The 20999-nt window shown below is 33.0% G+C and overlaps 1 protein-coding gene across 1 annotated transcript in view; it reads right to left on the bottom strand.

The window, feature by feature from the left end:
- LOC149420470 (uncharacterized) overlaps nucleotides 1-20999 on the bottom strand; it is a 744323-nt gene that overhangs the window by 159862 nt on the left and 563462 nt on the right. The window contains exon 5 of the mRNA XM_089636727.1: nucleotides 2006-2242. Within this exon, the coding sequence (XP_089492853.1) occupies nucleotides 2006-2242 (237 nt within the window). The remainder of the gene's footprint in view (nucleotides 1-2005; nucleotides 2243-20999) is intronic.

Below are 20999 nucleotides of genomic sequence, written 5' to 3'. Positions count from 1 at the left end.
CTGGTCAAATAAAATTTTACACGCAAAACACTTCAATTATCTCAACCAAACGTATGTTGACAAAATTTCGTCAAACAAATGGTTGAGTATTGGAGAGTTAAGCGCAGAAATAGAAGGATTTATGCTTGCCATTCAGGATAGAGTCATCAATACTAAAAATTATAGAAAGCATATAATCAAAGATACAAATCAAATTGATGATTTGTGTAGAAAATGTTTGGCTTTTCCGGAAACTATAGAACATATTATATCTGGATGTTCTATATTAGCACCGTCCGAGTACACATTTAGGCACAATCAAGTTTTAAAAATAATTCACCAAAATTTGGTAATTAAACATAACTTGATTGACTGCCGTAATATAGTACCATACTATGAATACGAACCAAATTCATTTTTAGAAAACGAATTTTATAAAATATATTATGATAAAACTATACTAACAGACCGAGCGATTAGTCATAATAGACCCGATATAGTTTTACATGACAAAATTAAAAAAATAACTTATATCATTGATGTCGCTATTCCAAATTCCTGTAACATTCAAAAATCTGTTAATGAAAAAATTAGAAAATACACAGATTTAGGAAACGAAATAAAAAGAATTTGGCATTCTCAGACTATAAAAATATTACCATTCGTTATTTCAGCTACTGGCATTATACCTAGCTCTCTCATTAAAAATTTAGGCGTATTAGATCTATCAAAAAATTTATATATAAAGATGCAAAAGTCGGTCATTTTGAATACATGTAGGATAACGAAAGATTTTTTAAATATTTATGTTGAGGGATCAGTAGGATTTATAGGCCCTGTTAGAAGTACTACCGAGCCGAACCCTCTGATATGAAAATATCTGGAGACGGTGAATTTTTTTTTCCCATTTGATCTCTGATGAGTTGACGTGTTGTTGTTCTTGTATTGTTTTGTATTTATTTTGCTTATATAATGCACTTACATAATGTTGATTGACTAGCTGATCATTTGTGGAAAAGTGAGTGGAAGGGTTAAGTTTTTCCTTTGGGGAAGATTTAACCCGGACAACTAAATCGGATGTTTAAAAAAAAATCTACAAAAGAATATTTTAATTTGGATATTATTTGAGAAGGTTCTTGTCTACTTCATAAAAATAAATTATCATTTTAAAATAAGTTATTCGAGGCAAGTTTTAGACTTTTTTCATTTAGAACTGAATAAATAATTGCACGAATTAAATATTAGAAAAATTGCGATATCTTGTGTTTTCAAATGAAAGATAAATGTTTTCACTTATTTACGGGTTAGATTTTTTTATCTTTGTATCATTAACTGAAAATATACAACAAATAGTTTAATCCGTGATTAGCTACCGGATCATAATAGCCAGTTAAATACTTCCCAATAATTCAGTTTTCTCTCTCTCTCTCTCTCTCCTTCAGCATCAACCTGTATTCAAATTGGGGATACCGTAATCCTACAGACTGTGGAAAGTTGAAAATCTTATAAATATCTGGCTCGAAAGTTCCACAATATGATGATAATATATTTATTTTTCGGAATAACTTTTATTGAGTAAAACCTCAAATTGTAATATTTAAATATTGAAGACAATATTACTGATTTCTAAACGAAAATCTGAAACAGAAAAATCAGAAAAGGAAACGGTCACATCTGGGACTCGAACCCAGGACCCTTGTCTTTCCGGGAAAGTGCTCTACCAACTGAGCTAATGGGACCCTATTTCCCTCGGTCACTTTTAACTGTATCATACTTCGAATAAGAACTAATAAAGACAATAAAGACAATGTTAGTAGTTCTTATTCGAAGGATGATACAGTTAAAAGTGACCGAGGGGAATTGGGTCCCATTAGCTCAGTTGGTAGAGCACTTTCCCGGAAAGACAAGGGTCCTGGGTTCGAGTCCCAGATGTGACCGTTTCCTTTTCTGATTTTTCTGTTTCAGATTTTCGTTTAGAAATCAGTAATATTGTCTTCAATCTTTAAATGATAATATATGTTCTTACCTTGGTATGTTCAATCCTATAGAGGCAAGTGACATTCCTCGGATACACTCCCGGGTAATTTGGAGACTGTATTCTGCAAGGCCTCTTATCACAGTTAGTGAGGAGCCGATCGCAGTAGGTTCCTGGAACAAGATCACCTCTCCAGATGGCCACGGAGGTATTGCCATATCGGAGCCTGGCCTCGGACTTCTTCAAAAACTTGTAGGCCAGTTTGAAGTCGAAGTTATAGCCGATTCCCTAAAACAAAGAAAATAAAACATTATTTAAAGCATTTTATAATTTGGGAAGCAGGTTTGGATACCGCCGCCCCAAGAACCATTTATTGGATAATCAACACCTCTGTCACAGGTCACCCCAAGTGGTTCGCTACGTTTGGTTATTTGGCAGGAGATGGTTTGGAGAGGATTTGGTGACGATTACGCAATTGATTGGTTCAAGGCTTCATTTGAATCATGTCGACTTGCAAAACCCGCTTTGCAAATTTATGTTGGTTCTGATACATTCACAGAGTAAATAAATAACTTATAAACATTTTTCTCTAAATATCAAAAGAATTATGTTAATATTTAGCATAAGCATTAATTTTTATCTTCAAAGTTTTCGTTTTTTCGTGACATCTACAGATTTCCGAAAAATTGCAGAGCGGGTTTTGCAAGCCGACGACTCATTTAACTCTTACTTATTATTATATACTGAAACACCAGGCGAACCGCGACCTTATCCTATATTAGGATAAGGTCGTATGTATCATATATATCATATGTATGATATCTTAGGCTCCTCACGTTATTATAAATTAACACAATATGTAGCCTTAACAATTTATCCCACAGCACAGCGCAAGACATTCCTTTTCATATAAAATAAAACGGGAAAGAAGCCTCGCATGTCCAAACAGCAACATTTCACACACAAGCACGTCTCTCTCAACTCATTCAATGAATATTTTATGAATCCTATAGTAAGAGTTGTACCCAGAAGAAGCAGTTCCGTATTAGGTTTATTTACCGGCATTTTGCGCCCCTAATTCACCAAAGTCATTATTTTAAATGTTCGCAGATAGGGGATGCTTAGGAAAGTCCCACTGTAGCCAGCAATGGTATTACTTGCAGTATGTAGACCTTTGGAGCTATTAGGTGGTTATGGTTCTCTGTAGACGTTGGAACTAAAAAAATCTATGGAGGGTGTGTTACTTGGGTCATTAGCGAGATCGTAAAGAGAAGCACTTTCTAGTTGGCATTTTTTCCCTCTAGCTATTATTGCAATTCTTTTATAGCATTCCGTTTTATTTTGCATATTCTATTTACCAGCCTGGATTGAAAACACTTGAAAGCTTGCGTACGTAAATAATTTAATAGAAAATAATATATGATCAGCGCGAGCAATTATTTTCTCTTTTAAATTGAAAATTTCTCGTATCAGATCCAGAGTTAATTATTATTATTATTCACCAGTTGTAAAAGTAATCACTGCAAATAAGATTTTCCTCGAAATAGGAAGTAAGCGGAGAAGAGATACCAGGTGTCAGGTACAAAATATTAATTTTACCGTTGTCCTTAGTAGTTCTCCTTACAAACTTTTAGCTAAACCTTTGTTTCAATAAATATTTAAAAAAATATTCGGCCCACATAAACATAAGACCTTCATTATTTGATCAATGAGAGTTTGACAATATGGCTGAACAATTTTTAGCGGTTTTTTTTCAATTTTTTTAAGTAAGGTTTAACCGCCTGTGATATCTGAAATAGCGAAAAATCTTATGCAGTTTAACTTTAAGGCATCATAAAGTGATTTCCAGAAAGAGTTATAAATATTAACATTCAATACGTTTTACTGAAAAAAAATGATGGGACGTAATATAAATTTTAATTGATCAGTGTAGTCAGTTTTTCGAATAAATACTGTGGAAAATTCAATGATGCAGATAAATTATTACGCCTGTACAAAAATTATAATGTTAAACATTTGTAAGAAATTATTAAAGCTGAGCCAGACGTTTAGCCAAAGAAAATAAAACATTTACAAAAACTTGACAATTCGCAACTTTAATGAAAATGAGTTTATGTTACTCAGCAAAGACACAAGGGCAGTTATAATGGCTTCTCAGCCATATTTTTTCTGAATTCTTGCCATTTCTACGATCAGTAAAGACGGTCGAGTATCTACGGGTATATGCAGTGCAAACACGAGGGCGAGAAAACTCTTTATTTTATGAAGTGTATTCTTAAGAGTCTTAAATTTACGAGACAATCTACTGCTACTTCTAATGCTCATGGGTTCAGTACTCATGGAAAATAGGGGATAGAAAATTGAGAGTAAAAATAACTAGGTTTATTTTCTATTTTTACTTTAAACCAACTTCACGTGGTTATGTTCAATATAAATGAAGATTTTATTTTATGAACGCCCTATAGGAATTTTACAAGAAAATTTACATTATACAGTGTGTAAGTATAACGGGATACATTAATATGTGCAGTAAATTTACCATAAGTATATAAAATTTAATACAAATTCTAACACTATGATTAATATTGAATCCAAATAATAACACCTGACTTTTTACTTTAATCAATGTTGAAACTATAAATCAAAGTATAATACAGGGTGGCGCAAGAATACTGTTATGGTTTGAATGTTTAATAACTTTTTTAATTTATTCATATTTTTTATTTTTATTTCAGAATATTGTGAAAAAAAATTGGGGAATTTAAAATGGAACACTACACAGGGAACAGTGATCAATAATTGTTGAATTTTATATTAAAAATCAACGGTCAATTGCTTTGACGCAGCGTGCTTATCGTCGTTTTTTTAATGTGCGTACTGGACCTTCAGCACTAACAATAAACCGCCTGGTTGCAAATTTTCGACAACATGATTTGCCATACGGTATAGTAAGGGAATTTTTTTTTAAAAGACGAGAAATTATAAAACTTAATAACTAACAAATAATGTCCGAAATTAAATGCCTTTTGAAACCCACAAAGTTTTAACATCAAATGTCAATAAGTTCAGAGTGTTTGTTTGAAAGATGATGAATTCTAGGAATTGGTTAATAAAGAGAAAGTATTGAGGTTATTTAAAAGTGTAATTGCTTCGTGTTTGCCTGGCAGCTACATCAATGTCTATGAATTTTTATAATTCAGGGCTGTGAATTGTAAATTTAATAATTTTGATTAAAATAATACTATATCTATTTTATCTCTTTAAAATTTTACATTGAAATTGCAATATATTATTATGTATTTTTAATTTTAAATGTATGATTTTTCTCATTAAATGTATAATGTAGTTTATATTTCATATTATAAAATGAAGGCCTCAGAACGGGCAAGCCACTCAGTGAGGCCTACATTACTGGAAAACCTAAATTGTAAAAAATATTGTACCTAATAAAAAAAAAACTCTTTATTTGTACAATTGTCGTAAAGCAACAATATCCAGATGATCTTTTCTCTATGCGATGAAGTCAAAGTTTTAAACCATAACCAGTAATTGCAGTTAGAGTAAGGACAAACAAAGATTCCACCACGAAGAGTTATTCCACTGGAGCGATTTTTGGCACATTGTGCACAGTTTTTAAAAACGTTTTTAACGATCGCTTGATTGATAGTTCATTTCATAGCATATACCTTTGGGATCTGGTGAGGAGGCGCGAAATGAAAGACGTGTCGTGAAGGTCACAGTGTTTATTTGTGAGTCAGGTAGCCGTGGTGAGAGTGGACGTAGGACAGATGTAGTATTCTTCGGATACAGGCTGTGATGGCTGGTCAAGCGCGGGTCGGTGAGTTGTCGCCGGGCGTTGGTGACCGGACTCGTTGACTGTCAGGCACTGGCCATCTCGGCAATCAGTACTTCAGTTCTGACGGGAAGGCCGAAGGTGCGGTGAACCTTGTAGGTGGTTGAGCGGAAGCTGCGTAGACCAGTGAGAATGCTGCGTGTTCTCGTGGTGGTCATGGTGCGTCGATGAAGCGCTGGTCAGAGGCGCTGGAACCAGGGCGCTGTAATCCGTTGTAGCGCTGGGGACGACGGCCGGGGCCAAGGAGCTAGGATGATGTCCCGATGGAGTCCATGATGATTATGAGCGAAGCCGGGAATATTGTTCTTCGCGCAAAGGTGCGCGGCTTAGCACTCGCGAGACTTGTAAAGTGACGGCGGATTGATGACTGACTGACTACTGACTAGATCCTTCATGCTGTCGCTTTTATAAGGTGAAGAAACATCTCGAACATTTTGGTTGCTATGTAGATATTGCCAAAACAAAATTAAAAAGAATAAAAGCACATCCAAGAAGCTTGTCTGGAAAAAGCCGAAACTTCTAGAATGCCGTTCGAATCAAGTAGTGGCGTACAACTACATACCTAATATACAAGATGTTGAACCGTTCAACTGGATATTGACATTTATAAACGTTTTAAGCGTTCACTTGCCATAATGTGCCAAAGTTATAGAACCTAAAATATGGGATAAGCGGCGAAATCTATGTAAATCTATTGGCTTAAAACCGCAGTAAGCAGTTCATATTAATATTTTGAGGAGTGATATTGATGAAATAATTTGTGAAATGTAAACTTACATATACAACGATTCGCTTAAGTGGTTAATAGAAATCTTATTTAGAAACAAGAACTTGCAAAACCTGTTCTGGAAATTTCTGCTAGTTCTCATACATCCACAAAAAATGCTTAAAGTAAATCGAAAAAAAATTTTTTTCGCTAAATATAAAAAGAATAATGAATCATTATTTTGATGATACTAAGAATTAAAGGCACATTGTTTTTATATTCATTGAGTTCCAAACAGTTTTCGTGACATCAACACCATTGTTGTAGAAAAGTTCCAGCGCGGGTTTTTCAAGTCGACGACTCACTTGGTCGATGGGGACAGTGGATAAGAGTTTTTTCATGACCTTTCACTGAAAATCATATAAATTTCTTAAGTTCTGCTTTGAATGTTTATACATAATTTATTACAGCCAGCTCTTTGAAGTAAGTATTTACAAAAAGTCACATTTTTAATATCAACTTCACACATATTTGATTAATTTCTTTTATTTCACAATTTATTAATCTAAAATAACATCTAGTTTATTTGCAGCAAGTTCCGAAATGAGAGTTTATCTCAGTCTCACCCTGGTATAAGACCACCATTCAGAATTGAAACGTTGTTTGAAATGGCTAAAGTCATATTTGAAGACTAGATTTGAATAGCCGGGTAATTCCCCACCTTCCTCTCCCTATCTCCTAACTCTCCCAACTAAATGTAGCCTCACAACATATATTGGGGATGCCATAGTCCCACTGGAGCAGTTTGCATTCCTGTGCGGTATTAACATAAAAAAAAGAAAGGAGTCATATTTGGGGTTGCTTGAATAAACCTAAGTCCTAATGTCTTAACTAAGGGAATATGGTCTGATTAAGGTATGTATTCTAAATTGTCCTGAAAATACTAAGTAAGACAACCTTTAATAATATGAGTACCCACGTTCTTCTGGTTTTGAGGTATTTAATCCACAAATCCCGTTGAACCACACGAATTTAAAAAACTTTTTTTAGTATTATTTTTCATTCCTACTCAGAATGCGTAAGTTACGTCGGCAGCTATCATTTCCTGTTATATAAAGGCTCCAGAATAATTCTAATTCAGTTGAATGTCAGAACCTTGAGAACCAACGGAAAGTTTCACTTAGATAAGAACACATTTTGGTGACACGTCCTTTGATATAACTTTTGATATTTTGCTTGAAGCCTACAACTCTCCCACAAAGTTGTATAAAATTATTAAATAAAATGTATGTTTTATTTGAAATATAATTTAACTTAAATACAGGTATATGGGATTGTCGCTATGATTTCAGTTTGCAAGGGTTTGTATGGTACGGGCCCATGGCTGTTTTTTATGTTTTTATTAAGTTATAATTTTTTTTACACTTTTATAACTAGTATGAACATTTTAACATATTTCTATTACATTAATGACACTTTAAGGTTTGTCTAAAAAAATAAGAAGGTAACTAATGCCTTTTATTTTTTACATAAGGTTTATAAACAATGGTTGCAAAAAAAAATTTATTGATTGGTTAAAAAAAAGATAATTGCAAACATAAATTATTAGGAATAAGGTCGACAGAAAAAATTGTTCAACTAATTTGTTACATTAAAAACTTCGGTATCATTGGAATATTTAATTTAATATTTGCTATACTATGTAAGCATTTTTTTGTGAATGGTGACATCGAAATAGGTCCTTACGCCTAGTTTGTCGAGTAGGTACTCTTAAATTGACTAGACTCTGAAGATCACGAATCTAGAAGATGGAACACGTCAAAGCCATAATATTACAAGGCACACTCGTAGCAATATTCATAACCTATTTTTAAAAAAGTGTATAACCCGATACATTACAGATGTAGAAATAAAGAGCTCGGAAAGGGAAGCCATTAAATAAAATAATATTTCACCACAGCCTACCGTCAGAGAGCGTAATAAAATTATAAGCTTATTTATCCGTTTTGGACGTAACGGCTAATGTAAAAGTTTCGGTCCCTTGTAAACTTCGGGAATTAAATATGATATCAGATGTAAGTAGCCAAGTTGCTCAAGAGATGGCGCTAGTCCCCGGGCGGAAGTTGGGGCATTGAAATGATTTCGGCGGGAAGAAACAGGAAACGCCACTCTTGGCGGGAGGCGGCCATCTTGTGCGTGATTCGTTTACATATTATTATAAGTGTTGGTGCTCCAGGAGTAGAAGGGGTCTTTAAGGATATTTTCTTATGAAATTTTAACAAGGAAGCTACTACTCGGATTAAATCAGTAATTCAATTAGGAACTATGATTTTGTGAAAATGAAAACAGTGATCAACGTGAATAAACATTAAATTACTAGCGCAGAATCACGGGATATCACAATTGTAGGATTTGTGAAACTGAAAATAATAAAATGTCGGTGCCTACTGTATCGCTTATCAGATATGTTTTATACTTTCAGTTCAAACAATCAGTTCCAAATTTTGAGAAAGTAAAAGTCCATTGAACATGAATAATTTTTCGCATTACGTGAGAACAGGCAGAAATACGTTACATCACTTCACGCATGAACTGACGCACTGACAATCAATACGTTTGATAACAGTTTTAAATGTATATCCTCTACTTTCTTTGCTGAAATTATTATACTACAGGGTTTTCCAATAAGAGATATTATTTTGGTATTCAATCGTAAAATATCAATGTTTTCGTTGCTTGTGTGGCACGTAGCGCCGTCTTGTTGAAAGTAAACGTTGTCCAGATCAATACCATCCAATTTCGGCCATAAAAAATTATTGATCATCTCTCGATAGCGTAATCCATTCACCGTAACTGTTGCTCCAGCCTCATTTTTCAAAAAGTAAGGTCCAATAACTCCACAGGACCATAAACCGCACCAAACAGTCACACGTTGAGGATAGAGAGTCTTTTCAACAATAAATCTTGGGTTTTCCGAGCCCCAGATGCGACAATTTTGCTTGTTGACGAAGCCACTGAGGTGGAAATGGGCCTCATTACTCAAGATGATTGCATTTGATTAACTCAAGTGAATTTTAATAATTTAAATGCTTTGTTGAAGCGTGTATTGTTCCATTATTATTAATGGCGTAGTTTTTACTAGTCAAATGTCAAAAAATGACCACTTTCAAAAGTAACATCCACCGAAATAGCGGGCTATTCAAAATAACACCTCTTATTGGAAAACCCTGTATTATGAAACTTGTAATGTTCATGTTATACAAACCAATAAACTATACATCACGTTATTTCATGAACACAATGGTAGGCAGATAGGATGGAACGCATAACATTTATTTAAAAAAAAATCTACTTTTTTTTAATCAGTATCACATACAACTGTATTTCCTAAGTCCGGAGTCCCAAAATGTTCCCAAATGTCAGTGAGACTGTGGTATCTTCGATTAGGGTATGTTATGTATTGAAGGTAGTGGAGAGGGGAAGGAGATGACATGAAGTTGGGGAAGTACCTGGCTATTCAGATTTAGTCACTAACTACGCGTAAAGCAAACAATTTCAAGCAACGATTCTGGCGGTTAACTTGGAAGTATCTACCATTAAACTATATTGTTATTCCGACTCCTAACATGGCCCGATTCAAATATTTTAAAAGGTTCAGTTAATTGCATAACAAATATCTAATATGCAAGTAGTTTAACCCCTCAACTGGATATGGACATTTATAAACGTTTTGAGCGATCACTTGTGCGAAAGTTATAGAACCTAAAAATATAGGATAGGATAGGTGAATTCATTGGCTTTAAATAGCATCAAGCAGTTTTACATGTTCCCATATTAATATTTAGAGGAATGGTATTGCTTAAATAACATCGTAAATGTATATATATGGTAAATGTATATATATGGCAAATGTATTTATATGAAAAATGTATATATATATGGTAAATGTATATATATGTTAAATGTATATATATGGTAAATGTTTATATATGGTTAGTGTATATATATGGCAAATGTATACATATGGCAAATGTAAATATATGGCAAATGTATAAATATGGAAAATGTATTTATATATGACACCAACCGCTCGAATGGGAGAAACTAAGATCTGAACGAAATTCTATTTAGTTGAATCTCAAGTATAAGTAAAATTTTTGAAATATTCATTTATTTTTAATGTATTGCGGTTAAACCAACTGCCCTGTGGAAGGCATCATTGTGGGAAAAATGGCTTAACTTTAGTATTAAGTACTGTTGCGCCCACGGAGATATAGTTTTTAAGTAAAACGAACATTCGCAGTGTTCATGGAAGTACAATTATTAACGAGTAAATGAGACAAAGAAGTCTCTCAGCTTTCTCCATTGAAAAATTTTTAAAAATAATACTCGGGGTGGTTCAAATGGATACTTGACTGCTAGTCGCGACAGTTTAAAGTGGCAAACTTTTCTCTTTAGCGAAATAAAACTATATAGGCCAGATAAAACAACTTCTGAAAAGAAAAACTTTTAAACATTTCAAGCACACCTTTTATCTTCCATTCTAACACTACCCAATCCCGAAAGAATTGTGGGTAATAATTTTGAAATCACACTTACAAAAAAAACTCTTATAATTTTTTTGCGTGTTATTTTTAAATAACCCTAATTTAGACTTTTTTTTTAAATTCACGGAGTAAAAAAACTTTTTCTATTTACATTTAATATCATGATATATTTTTTAATCTTAAATGCCGCGAAGAGTTGGTAGGAACTGCTCGTTACCAGTTGGACTACGGCATCGTCAATCGGTGCATGTTGTAACACTGAAGGGAGCGCGAGGTTCCCCTCAATTGTATATGAACTTAGAAACAGGATGGCTGGAAGGTGCCTAGCTATTGAGATCCGGCCATTTCGCCCAATCTTTCGATAACGTTAGTAATCTTTCATCGTGACTGTTTTGAGAGTACCTATCTGTCACTTAGGAACGTATCATAAATATATTGTGTTTATTTTTATATTAATCAGATGCGAATTAACATGTTGCCACGGTAGCCGGATTGCGTGTCTATGACCTTTGGATCCAGCGCCAAGGATCTTAACCTCTTGGCTGGTGAAATCTCATGAAAATTCTTGATTATTATTATTATTCTTAACAACTGTTACATCTATTAAAGACCTTGGTATCTCTCTTGATAGCAAGCTTTCTTTTGGGAATCACATAACTGCAATCGTTAATAAATCCCTCAAACTACTTGTTTCATCACTAGAATCACTTCGGACTTCAAAAACGTAAATACTCTTAGAACTCTTTACTGCTCCTTGGTTCGCCCCCATCTCGAATATGCTTGTGTTATCTGGTCTCCTCTTTATGCTGTCTACATTCGACGCATTGAATCTGTTCAACATCGGTTCTTAAGAGGGATTGCTAGGAGGCTAGGATTAGAAAAAGGCAAATACTCATATGATGAAATTGAACTAACTCTAAACATCTCTCCTTTGGAAGTCCGTCGAGAAAGAAATGACCTCATTTGCTTCTTCAAAATTATAAATGGTATTATTGATTCACCTACTCTATTGCAACTCATTCCCTTCAATATCCCCTCGCAGAGACTCAGAAATAATGGACTGCTCTTCCTCAACCATCATTCGACAAATTATGGATATTATTCACCATTGTCCAGAATGTGTAGACTAGTCAACTCAAGTCAAAACCTTAACTTTTTTGGGATAAGTCTGAATGATTTTTGCCAGTCGCTAAACAAGTGACGGAATATTATAAGTGTCCTGTGGTCCTGACCCACGGCGTATTCTTGACTTGATTCGACTTGTCACTTTATTTTATTATATTATATCTGCCATATGTCTTTGCTTTCATGTACCTTTGTCTACTCCTGTATTTTTCATTTTACTGTATTCGTGTTATTATTTTGTAATTTGGACGATGTCCGTTAGTAAATAAATAAATAAATTATGAAAATACGATGAAAGAACGCCGTTTGGAAAACAGGGAGTAACTTTTAATGGAAAGGAAGAAAAGCTAGGTTTAAGATTTTATCTATTTATTATTTATGTCAAGCATATTCTATACATCTCTGTGTTTTTTTTTGCAATATTAGCAATGCTCACACTAAAAGCCAGAAACAGTTTTGTTTCTGAATGTTAAGGCGATGCACCACGTAGTAATTTAAAATCATGTGTTTTTGGTTTGAATATTTGGTCGCCTAGAAATGTTTCAGATACATTAATTAAATACTGTGAGTAGAATACGTCTTGGCCTCTGAAATAATCGAGTATTTTTTAGATAAGTCTTTTTATAAGCCCAGAAAAAATAATGTAACGGACTATAAAAACTGCTTTAAAGTTCGAAATCTCCTACTTACGGACCCATTTTCGGTTATTGTTTTATTGTATAATGTGGCAAATTAAGTTATTGATAAAATGATCGAAAAACATTAAAATATTTGTGCCTGAACATCCAAAAAGTAAAATAAAAGGCACTTTTTGGCTATGTTTCTTGCATAAATCAAAACAGGTGGATGGTGTGAAGCGGGAATTTAAGCCTTATCGCCATCTACGTAAGGTGTGTTATTGATAGCGGCTCAATTCAAAATATTACACGACGTAGTGCATAGCCTTAATTAATAATAAAGCTATATAAAAAAAATCATGTTATTATTAAATATGCGAGTTTCGGCTGTCGGTGATTTGAAATATTGTATTACTGCGTAATGCGTAAAATTATTCAAGATTAGTTTAAAAAATTAAGCGATAAAGTAAGTATCAAAATTATTTTATTGATTAGGATATATTTATTCCAAATATGTATTTCTTTTGTTAAAATGTTTGACAGATGTTTAGATGAATAAATATAGTGAATATATGTTACTGAGTCAAAGCGTGTGGTTTCACCTAGGTCCAGTGGACTTACTTTAGCGGGTCGTTTATAAAGATTTTTTATTCGTACACATTAAATGACTATCCTTTTCATAAGCGCTGCTAAATATTGGGTTTCAGTAGTAATATATTAGGTCTTGTATTATATAAAGGGTTTTCCAATAAGAGGTGTTATTTTGAATAGCCCGCTATTTCGGTAGATGTTACTTTTGAAGCTGTCGTTTTTTAACATTTGACAAGTAAAAACTACGTCATTGATAAAAATGGAACAATACACGCTTCAAAAACGCATTAAAAATATTAAAATTCACTTGAGTGAATCAAATGGAAATCATCTTGAGTGATGAGGCCCATTTCCACCTCGGTGGCTTCGTCAACAAGCAAAATTGTCGCATCTGGGGCTCGGAAAACCCAAGAGTTATTGTTGAAAAGCCTCTCTTTTCTGAACGTGTGGCTGTTTGGTGCGGTTTATGGTCCTGCAAAGTCATTGGACCTTACTTTTTTGAAAATCAGGCTGGAGCAACAGTTACGGTGAATGGATCGCGCTATTGAGAGATGATTTATAATTTTTTTATGGCCGAAATTGGATGGTATTGATTGAGACAACGTTTACTTTCAATTAGAAGGCGCTACGTGCCACACAAGCAACGAAACCATTGATCTTTTACGATTGAATATCAAAATAACACCTATTATTGGAAAAAACCCAATGTCATTGGATAGACGTCGTTTTATTAATTTTATATTATTTGTTTTGAACCTGTGACTTAAAATTCGTCGACTTTATCAGCGGATTCTCCTTTGCACTAGACCAACGATGATTCAATCTGAATTGAGGTATAAAAAACTCAAAAACCGCTTGAAATCTCGCATTCACACAGGCATGACAAATATATTAGATTATCTCTGCTTTCAGAATTGTGTTCAAATGTGATAGAAAATGGTGAGAACGTGATTGTAGTTTTACTCTCACTGAGTTTTTTATACGGTTTAAGTGAATTGGAAAATGCCAGGGGACCAAAAAATCTAAGAGAATTTGAACAACGAAAAATAAAAACCTAGTAAAAATACCTAGTGAAAAATCTGTTTTTTATGAAAAATTTTCATCAAAACACATGTTTGCAAATGAACTATTTTTTCTGGAAATCATTAAGAAACTTTAATTATTTTTGCTCTTGAATTCATAACTCTCAAGGAGAATATAGACCATCAATTCTCACCAGTTTTCATAGCGAAATGATCTGTGTAACTTTTTACTAAACCTTTCCTTATCTGTAGTGTGTATTTACTACACATTGCTTCTAATAACTTCAATAACTATATAAATATAATACATTCCGGGTTCAGATTTTAGGTATTCTTCCGTTATACATTTATGCTCCGAATTAAAAAATAATATTTTACATAGTTTTCAAATTCAATTAAAAATCAGAGATTTTGGTTAAAAATCGGGAACAAATACAAAAATACAATCAACCGTGTGATACTAATACGCAAAGAGTGTGCCAGGAAATGACAAGCTATTGTTGTCCCGCTTTAATTTGCCATGCGGGAACATGAGACATCCACACGTCTGCAGTTGTATTTTGATTTAGACCATCGATAGCTACGAACGCATAGCTGTGTTTGTGCCAGCCGCCATCCGCTAGCCAGTTGGCCGCGTCGTTAGATGTGGACCCCTCGCACGTTTCTTTAGCATCTGCCGATGGTTTTCGATGTTTTCAGCAATTAAATTACAATTATTATCACTTTTGATATAAAATATAATAAACATAATCGATTAGCTCTATGAATATTTACATTTTTCCGATATTAAATCGCTTATTTTGAGATGTGTATTGACTACACAGCACCGGAACGAGTGGATTTTTTAGCACAGTAAGGAAAAGGTTAATTGAGCGTCAAAATATCATTTATTATGTTGTATCATTTTACAATAAATACCCCCATTCCTAACCCACAACAAAACGTAAGCAGTTATCGGGGTGTGTTTATGTGTTAAATGCTTTTTGCTTAGGATGCGTTTTAAATGAAGCGACATAATTATTTTAAACATAAATTTTTTTCAATTATCATATTTACGAAACGATTTATCAGAAGGTTTCGGAAAACGTGGCAGATTATTATGAAAGAACTACACATTACCTCTCAAGCTTCTCCAAATAGAATGAAGTTCCTGCAAGGACTTTCAAAACGCATTGCCTGATTCGATGAAACGCGCATGTGTCCCAGTGCGGCGATTAACAAAATATTGCCAGCATCTAAAATAAGATTATTAATAAGAGTAAATAATTTCCATCAGTAAAATTTTAAGCATTAAAAGGCCATGTCAGGCCAGAAAATCAATGTGAATGATAATAATATTTGAAATATCAGCAATACCCTCGCTAAACCTACGTGGTTGAAAGATTTGAGTTACCGTTAGTACGTAACGAATTTCTCTTAAGTTAGTTTCGTGTTTAACTGTCTAATTGCTAGATCACTCAATACTCTCCAATACTGCGTCCTCTAAAGTTCTATAGTTCGTGGAAAGTACGTTACGGATTCGTCCACTCGGGGCACGAATCAATGTCCTTAAAAGCCCCACTTGAATGGGAAGAAAAAAGTACAGTTTATCATTTCGGGAGATATGAGCTCTTAAATCTGTACATGGAAAAACGATTGACTGAATCAATTTTGAACAAAGTTAGGATAAAAAATGTATTTTGCAATTATCGAAGACAATATAAGCGATTCTTAAATGAAAAAAACCAGAAAAAGATACGGTCGAATCTAGTCCTAGATGCGACCGTAACAATACTGTCTTCAATAACTATTTTTTAATGTTTGAGGTTTTACTCGAAAAGTTATTCCAAAAACTAAAAATGTTAATTTTTTTTATTATTTATTGTTATTAAGTTTAATTTGTAGAACTCCATTTTATTTTTTTATATATACAATAATATTATTATTGGGTTTATAAAAACAGTTTATATTTAAACAAGTTCTGCTGTGTAATTATTATTACGCGTGACAGCTGTTTCGCCCTCTAAAGGCATTATCAAACTGTGGGTAGCCCACTTACAGACGATACATTTATATTATTTCTATGTAGGTATTTTAATTTAAATTACTGATTTCTTAATTGATTTCTGTGTAAAAATGTTAGAAATTATTGATGGTTATTACCCAAGTAAAGTTTCCCCAATTAGTGTAATGTTTAAATTTGACTGAATGTCTTAATGTTAGTTATTCCCAAACGATGACTCATAGGGTTATTTTAATAGTATAATTAAGTACTTCAATGTGCACTCGTATTTGCACTAGGTTTGAAGATATCTAGTAGGGGTGAACGAATTATATTGGTTTGTTCATTAATTAGAATAGCTTTCGGATTATTAGAATTTTTGTTAATTTCTAACTGCTCTAAAAGATTCAGTTTACGGCCTTTATTTTGTACGTGTAACGGAGTTGGTTTATTATTATCATTAAGTGAGTGATTTTCATCTAGGAGATGTTTGGCAAATTGAGATTGCATTTTATTATTATTTTTAAAAGATCTTATATGTTCTTTGAACCTAGTGTTAAAGGACCGACCCGTTTGTCCAACATAAACAGCGTTGCATTCGTCACACTGGAGTTTATAAATGCCACTATTTTGTAATTTGAGTACCTTACTTTTTGAGTTTTTAAGAGATGATCCTAAGCTGTTATTTGTGCGGAAGGCAATATCTAAGCCACATTTTTTGAGGACTTTGGCAATTTTATTAGATGTCTGTCCGATGAATTCTAAACACCCGAATTTATTATTCGTCTTATTATTAGTCGCTGGGTAAATTAATTTAAGGTTATTTTTGTGTTTATTATTATTAATTATTTTTTCGATGTCTCTACCCTTGAAACCATTATTTTTAGCAATAGTTAGGATTGTATTTTTTTCCTTCTCGTATGCTTTCTTGTCGAGTGGGATGTTAGTAAGCCTATGTACCATTGAGTGGTAGGCAGATAATTTATGTGACCATGGATGTAAAGATTTATAATTAATGGTCGTATCTGTAAACGTAGGCTTACGGAAAATTTCGAACGTATGTTTATTATTTTCTCTACCAATTGTTAGGTCTAAAAAATTTATTTTATTATTACACTCTCTTTCAACCGTAAAGCAGATTTTACGGTTGATGGAGTTAGCAAATGTGACAAAAAGATCTAATTGTCTGTTGGTGCCTTTCCAACAGACCAAAATGTCGTCAACATAACGAACATAGTAAATGATGTGTTTGCTAAAGATTGAATTTAAAATTTGTTTTTCAATGTAATCCATGAATATTTCTGCAAGAAGTGGACTGAGGGGCGATCCCATTGGTAATCCGTCGTTTTGTTGATAGAATTTATTGTTAAACTCAAAGTAGTTGGTTTCCACACAAATTTTAAATAGATCGAATAAGTCTTTTTTAGTAACTGGGTTTATATTAGATTCGTCTAAAATATCTTCAATGATTTTAAGGCATTCTTGAATAGGTATATTGCTAAAGAGGCTTACTACGTCTAAAGATATGAACTGGCAATTGTGCGGTAGATTTATGTTTTTTATTTTATTTACAAGTTCGAGAGAATTTTTAACGCTATGTTTTGGGGAGAATTTAGTATGTTGTTTGAAAAGAAAGTTAAGTTTTTTGGCGAGTATTGTCGTTGGGGCGTTTATAAAAGAAACAACGGGACGTATGGGGATATTATCCTTGTAAATTTTAGGTTGTCCGTATAATGCAGGAGCCCTTGGATTCATCACCATTGCACTTCTTCTAGCGTATTTATTTGGGAATATTGATCGGCAATTATTTATTAGGTTGCGCACGTTTACTGAAATTTTGTCCGTTGGGTCCTTTTTTAAGATTTCAAAGTCTTCTGGTTTTAGGAATGCTTCTACTTTATTTAATTAATCAATTTTGTTTAATATAACGACGGAATTCCCCTTATCCGCTTTATTAATTGTGAGGTCGCTATTTTTAATTTTGGCTTTAATATCATTTAAAATTTCCGTTTCTTTTATATTGAATTTATTTTTATTTTTACTGGTTGATTTCAAAGTTTTTCTCAAGATATCCTTTGTTATTTGTTTAGGTAAGCCGTTATTTTTTATTTTAGACAGAGAAATTTCTGTGTCGATTGCCAAACATTCAATTTGTTTTTTAGTGATATCTGAATTTATTTTATATTTGAAGCCTTTATCTAGTAAATTTATTTCATCTTCTTCAAAAGTTTCACCTGATAGGTTAATAGTTTTTATATAAAACTCCGTATTTGTATTACTTTGATATTCATTGACTTTTACATTTTTATTTTTAGATTCGACAAGTTTTTTAAGTTTATTTTCCTGAGTTTTGAATTTATCAGATATAATTCCGCCGATGTGTTCACGAGTATCGTAATCCAGGGTATCAAATTCCCATGGATGCAGTTTAAAAGTTAATTCCGAATGCAATACCTTGATGTAGTGAAGTATTGTGTCCCTTTTCCGACAACATTCCAACGGACAAAATTTCAGTAAACGTGCGCAACCTAATAAATAATTGCCAATCAATATTCCCAAATAAATACGCTAGAAGAAGTGCAATGGTGATGAATCCAAGGGCTCCTGCATTATACGGACAACCTAAAATTCACAAGGATAATATCCCCATACGTCCCGTTGTTTCTTTTATAAACGCCCCAACGACAATACTCGCCAAAAAACTTAACTTTCTTTTCAAACAACATACTAAATTCTCCCCAAAACATAGCGTTAAAAATTCTCTCGAACTTGTAAATAAAATAAAAAACATAAATCTACCGCACAATTGCCAGTTCATATCTTTAGACGTAGTAAGCCTCTTTAGCAATATACCTATTCAAGAATGCCTTAAAATCATTGAAGATATTTTAGACGAATCTAATATAAACCCAGTTACTAAAAAAGACTTATTCGATCTATTTAAAATTTGTGTGGAAACCAACTACTTTGAGTTTAACAATAAATTCTATCAACAAAACGACGGATTACCAATGGGATCGCCCCTCAGTCCACTTCTTGCAGAAATATTCATGGATTACATTGAAAAACAAATTTTAAATTCAATCTTTAGCAAACACATCATTTACTATGTTCGTTATGTTGACGACATTTTGGTCTGTTGGAAAGGCACCAACAGACAATTAGATCTTTTTGTCACATTTGCTAACTCCATCAACCGTAAAATCTGCTTTACGGTTGAAAGAGAGTGTAATAATAAAATAAATTTTTTAGACCTAACAATTGGTAGAGAAAATAATAAACATACGTTCGAAATTTTCCGTAAGCCTACGTTTACAGATACGACCATTAATTATAAATCTTTACATCCATGGTCACATAAATTATCTGCCTACCACTCAATGGTACATAGGCTTACTAACATCCCACTCGACAAGAAAGCATACGAGAAGGAAAAAAATACAATCCTAACTATTGCTAAAAATAATGGTTTCAAGGGTAGAGACATCGAAAAAATAATTAATAATAATAAACACAAAAATAACCTTAAATTAATTTACCCAGCGACTAATAATAAGACGAATAATAAATTCGGGTGTTTAGAATTCATCGGACAGACATCTAATAAAATTGCCAAAGTCCTCAAAAAATGTGGCTTAGATATTGCCTTCCGCACAAATAACAGCTTAGGATCATCTCTTAAAAACTCAAAAAGTAAGGTACTCAAATTACAAAATAGTGGCATTTATAAACTCCAGTGTGACGAATGCAACGCTGTTTATGTTGGACAAACGGGTCGGTCCTTTAACACTAGGTTCAAAGAACATATAAGATCTTTTAAAAATAATAATAAAATGCAATCTCAATTTGCCAAACATCTCCTAGATGAAAATCACTCACTTAATGATAATAATAAACCAACTCCGTTACACGTACAAAATAAAGGCCGTAAACTGAATCTTTTAGAGCAGTTAGAAATTAACAAAAATTCTAATAATCCGAAAGCTATTCTAATTAATGAACAAACCAATATAATTCGTTCACCCCTACTAGATATCTTCAAACCTAGTGCAAATACGAGTGCACATTGAAGTACTTAATTATACTATTAAAATAACCCTATGAGTCATCGTTTGGGAATAACTAACATTAAGACATTCAGTCAAATTTAAACATTACACTAATTGGGGAAACTTTACTTGGGTAATAACCATCAATAATTTCTAACATTTTTACACAGAAATCAATTAAGAAATCAGTAATTTAAATTAAAATACCTACATAGAAATAATATAAATGTATCGTCTGTAAGTGGGCTACCCACAGTTTGATAATGCCTTTAGAGGGCGAAACAGCTGTCACGCGTAATAATAATTACACAGCAGAACTTGTTTAAATATAAACTGTTTTTATAAACCCAATAATAATATTATTGTATATATAAAAAAAAAAAAAAAAAATAAAAAAATTAAAAAAAAAAAAAAAAAAAAAAAAAAAAAAATGTTTATAATGCTGTTATTCAATCAATAAAGTCATAATAACATGTGGTCCTTGGGGTTCTTGTCACAAGACTACAGATACAGAGCCTTTAAATGATGCACAAAAATTAATATAAAAAATAAAA

The sequence above is a fragment of the Hesperophylax consimilis genome, chromosome 10 (assembly GCF_061612785.1).
Source record: "Hesperophylax consimilis isolate HC1 chromosome 10, BYU_Hcon_1.0, whole genome shotgun sequence".
Taxonomy (NCBI): Eukaryota; Metazoa; Arthropoda; class Insecta; order Trichoptera; family Limnephilidae; genus Hesperophylax; species Hesperophylax consimilis.
Note: the sequence above shows the minus strand (reverse complement) of the source record. Positions and strands in the feature narration are given on the sequence as shown.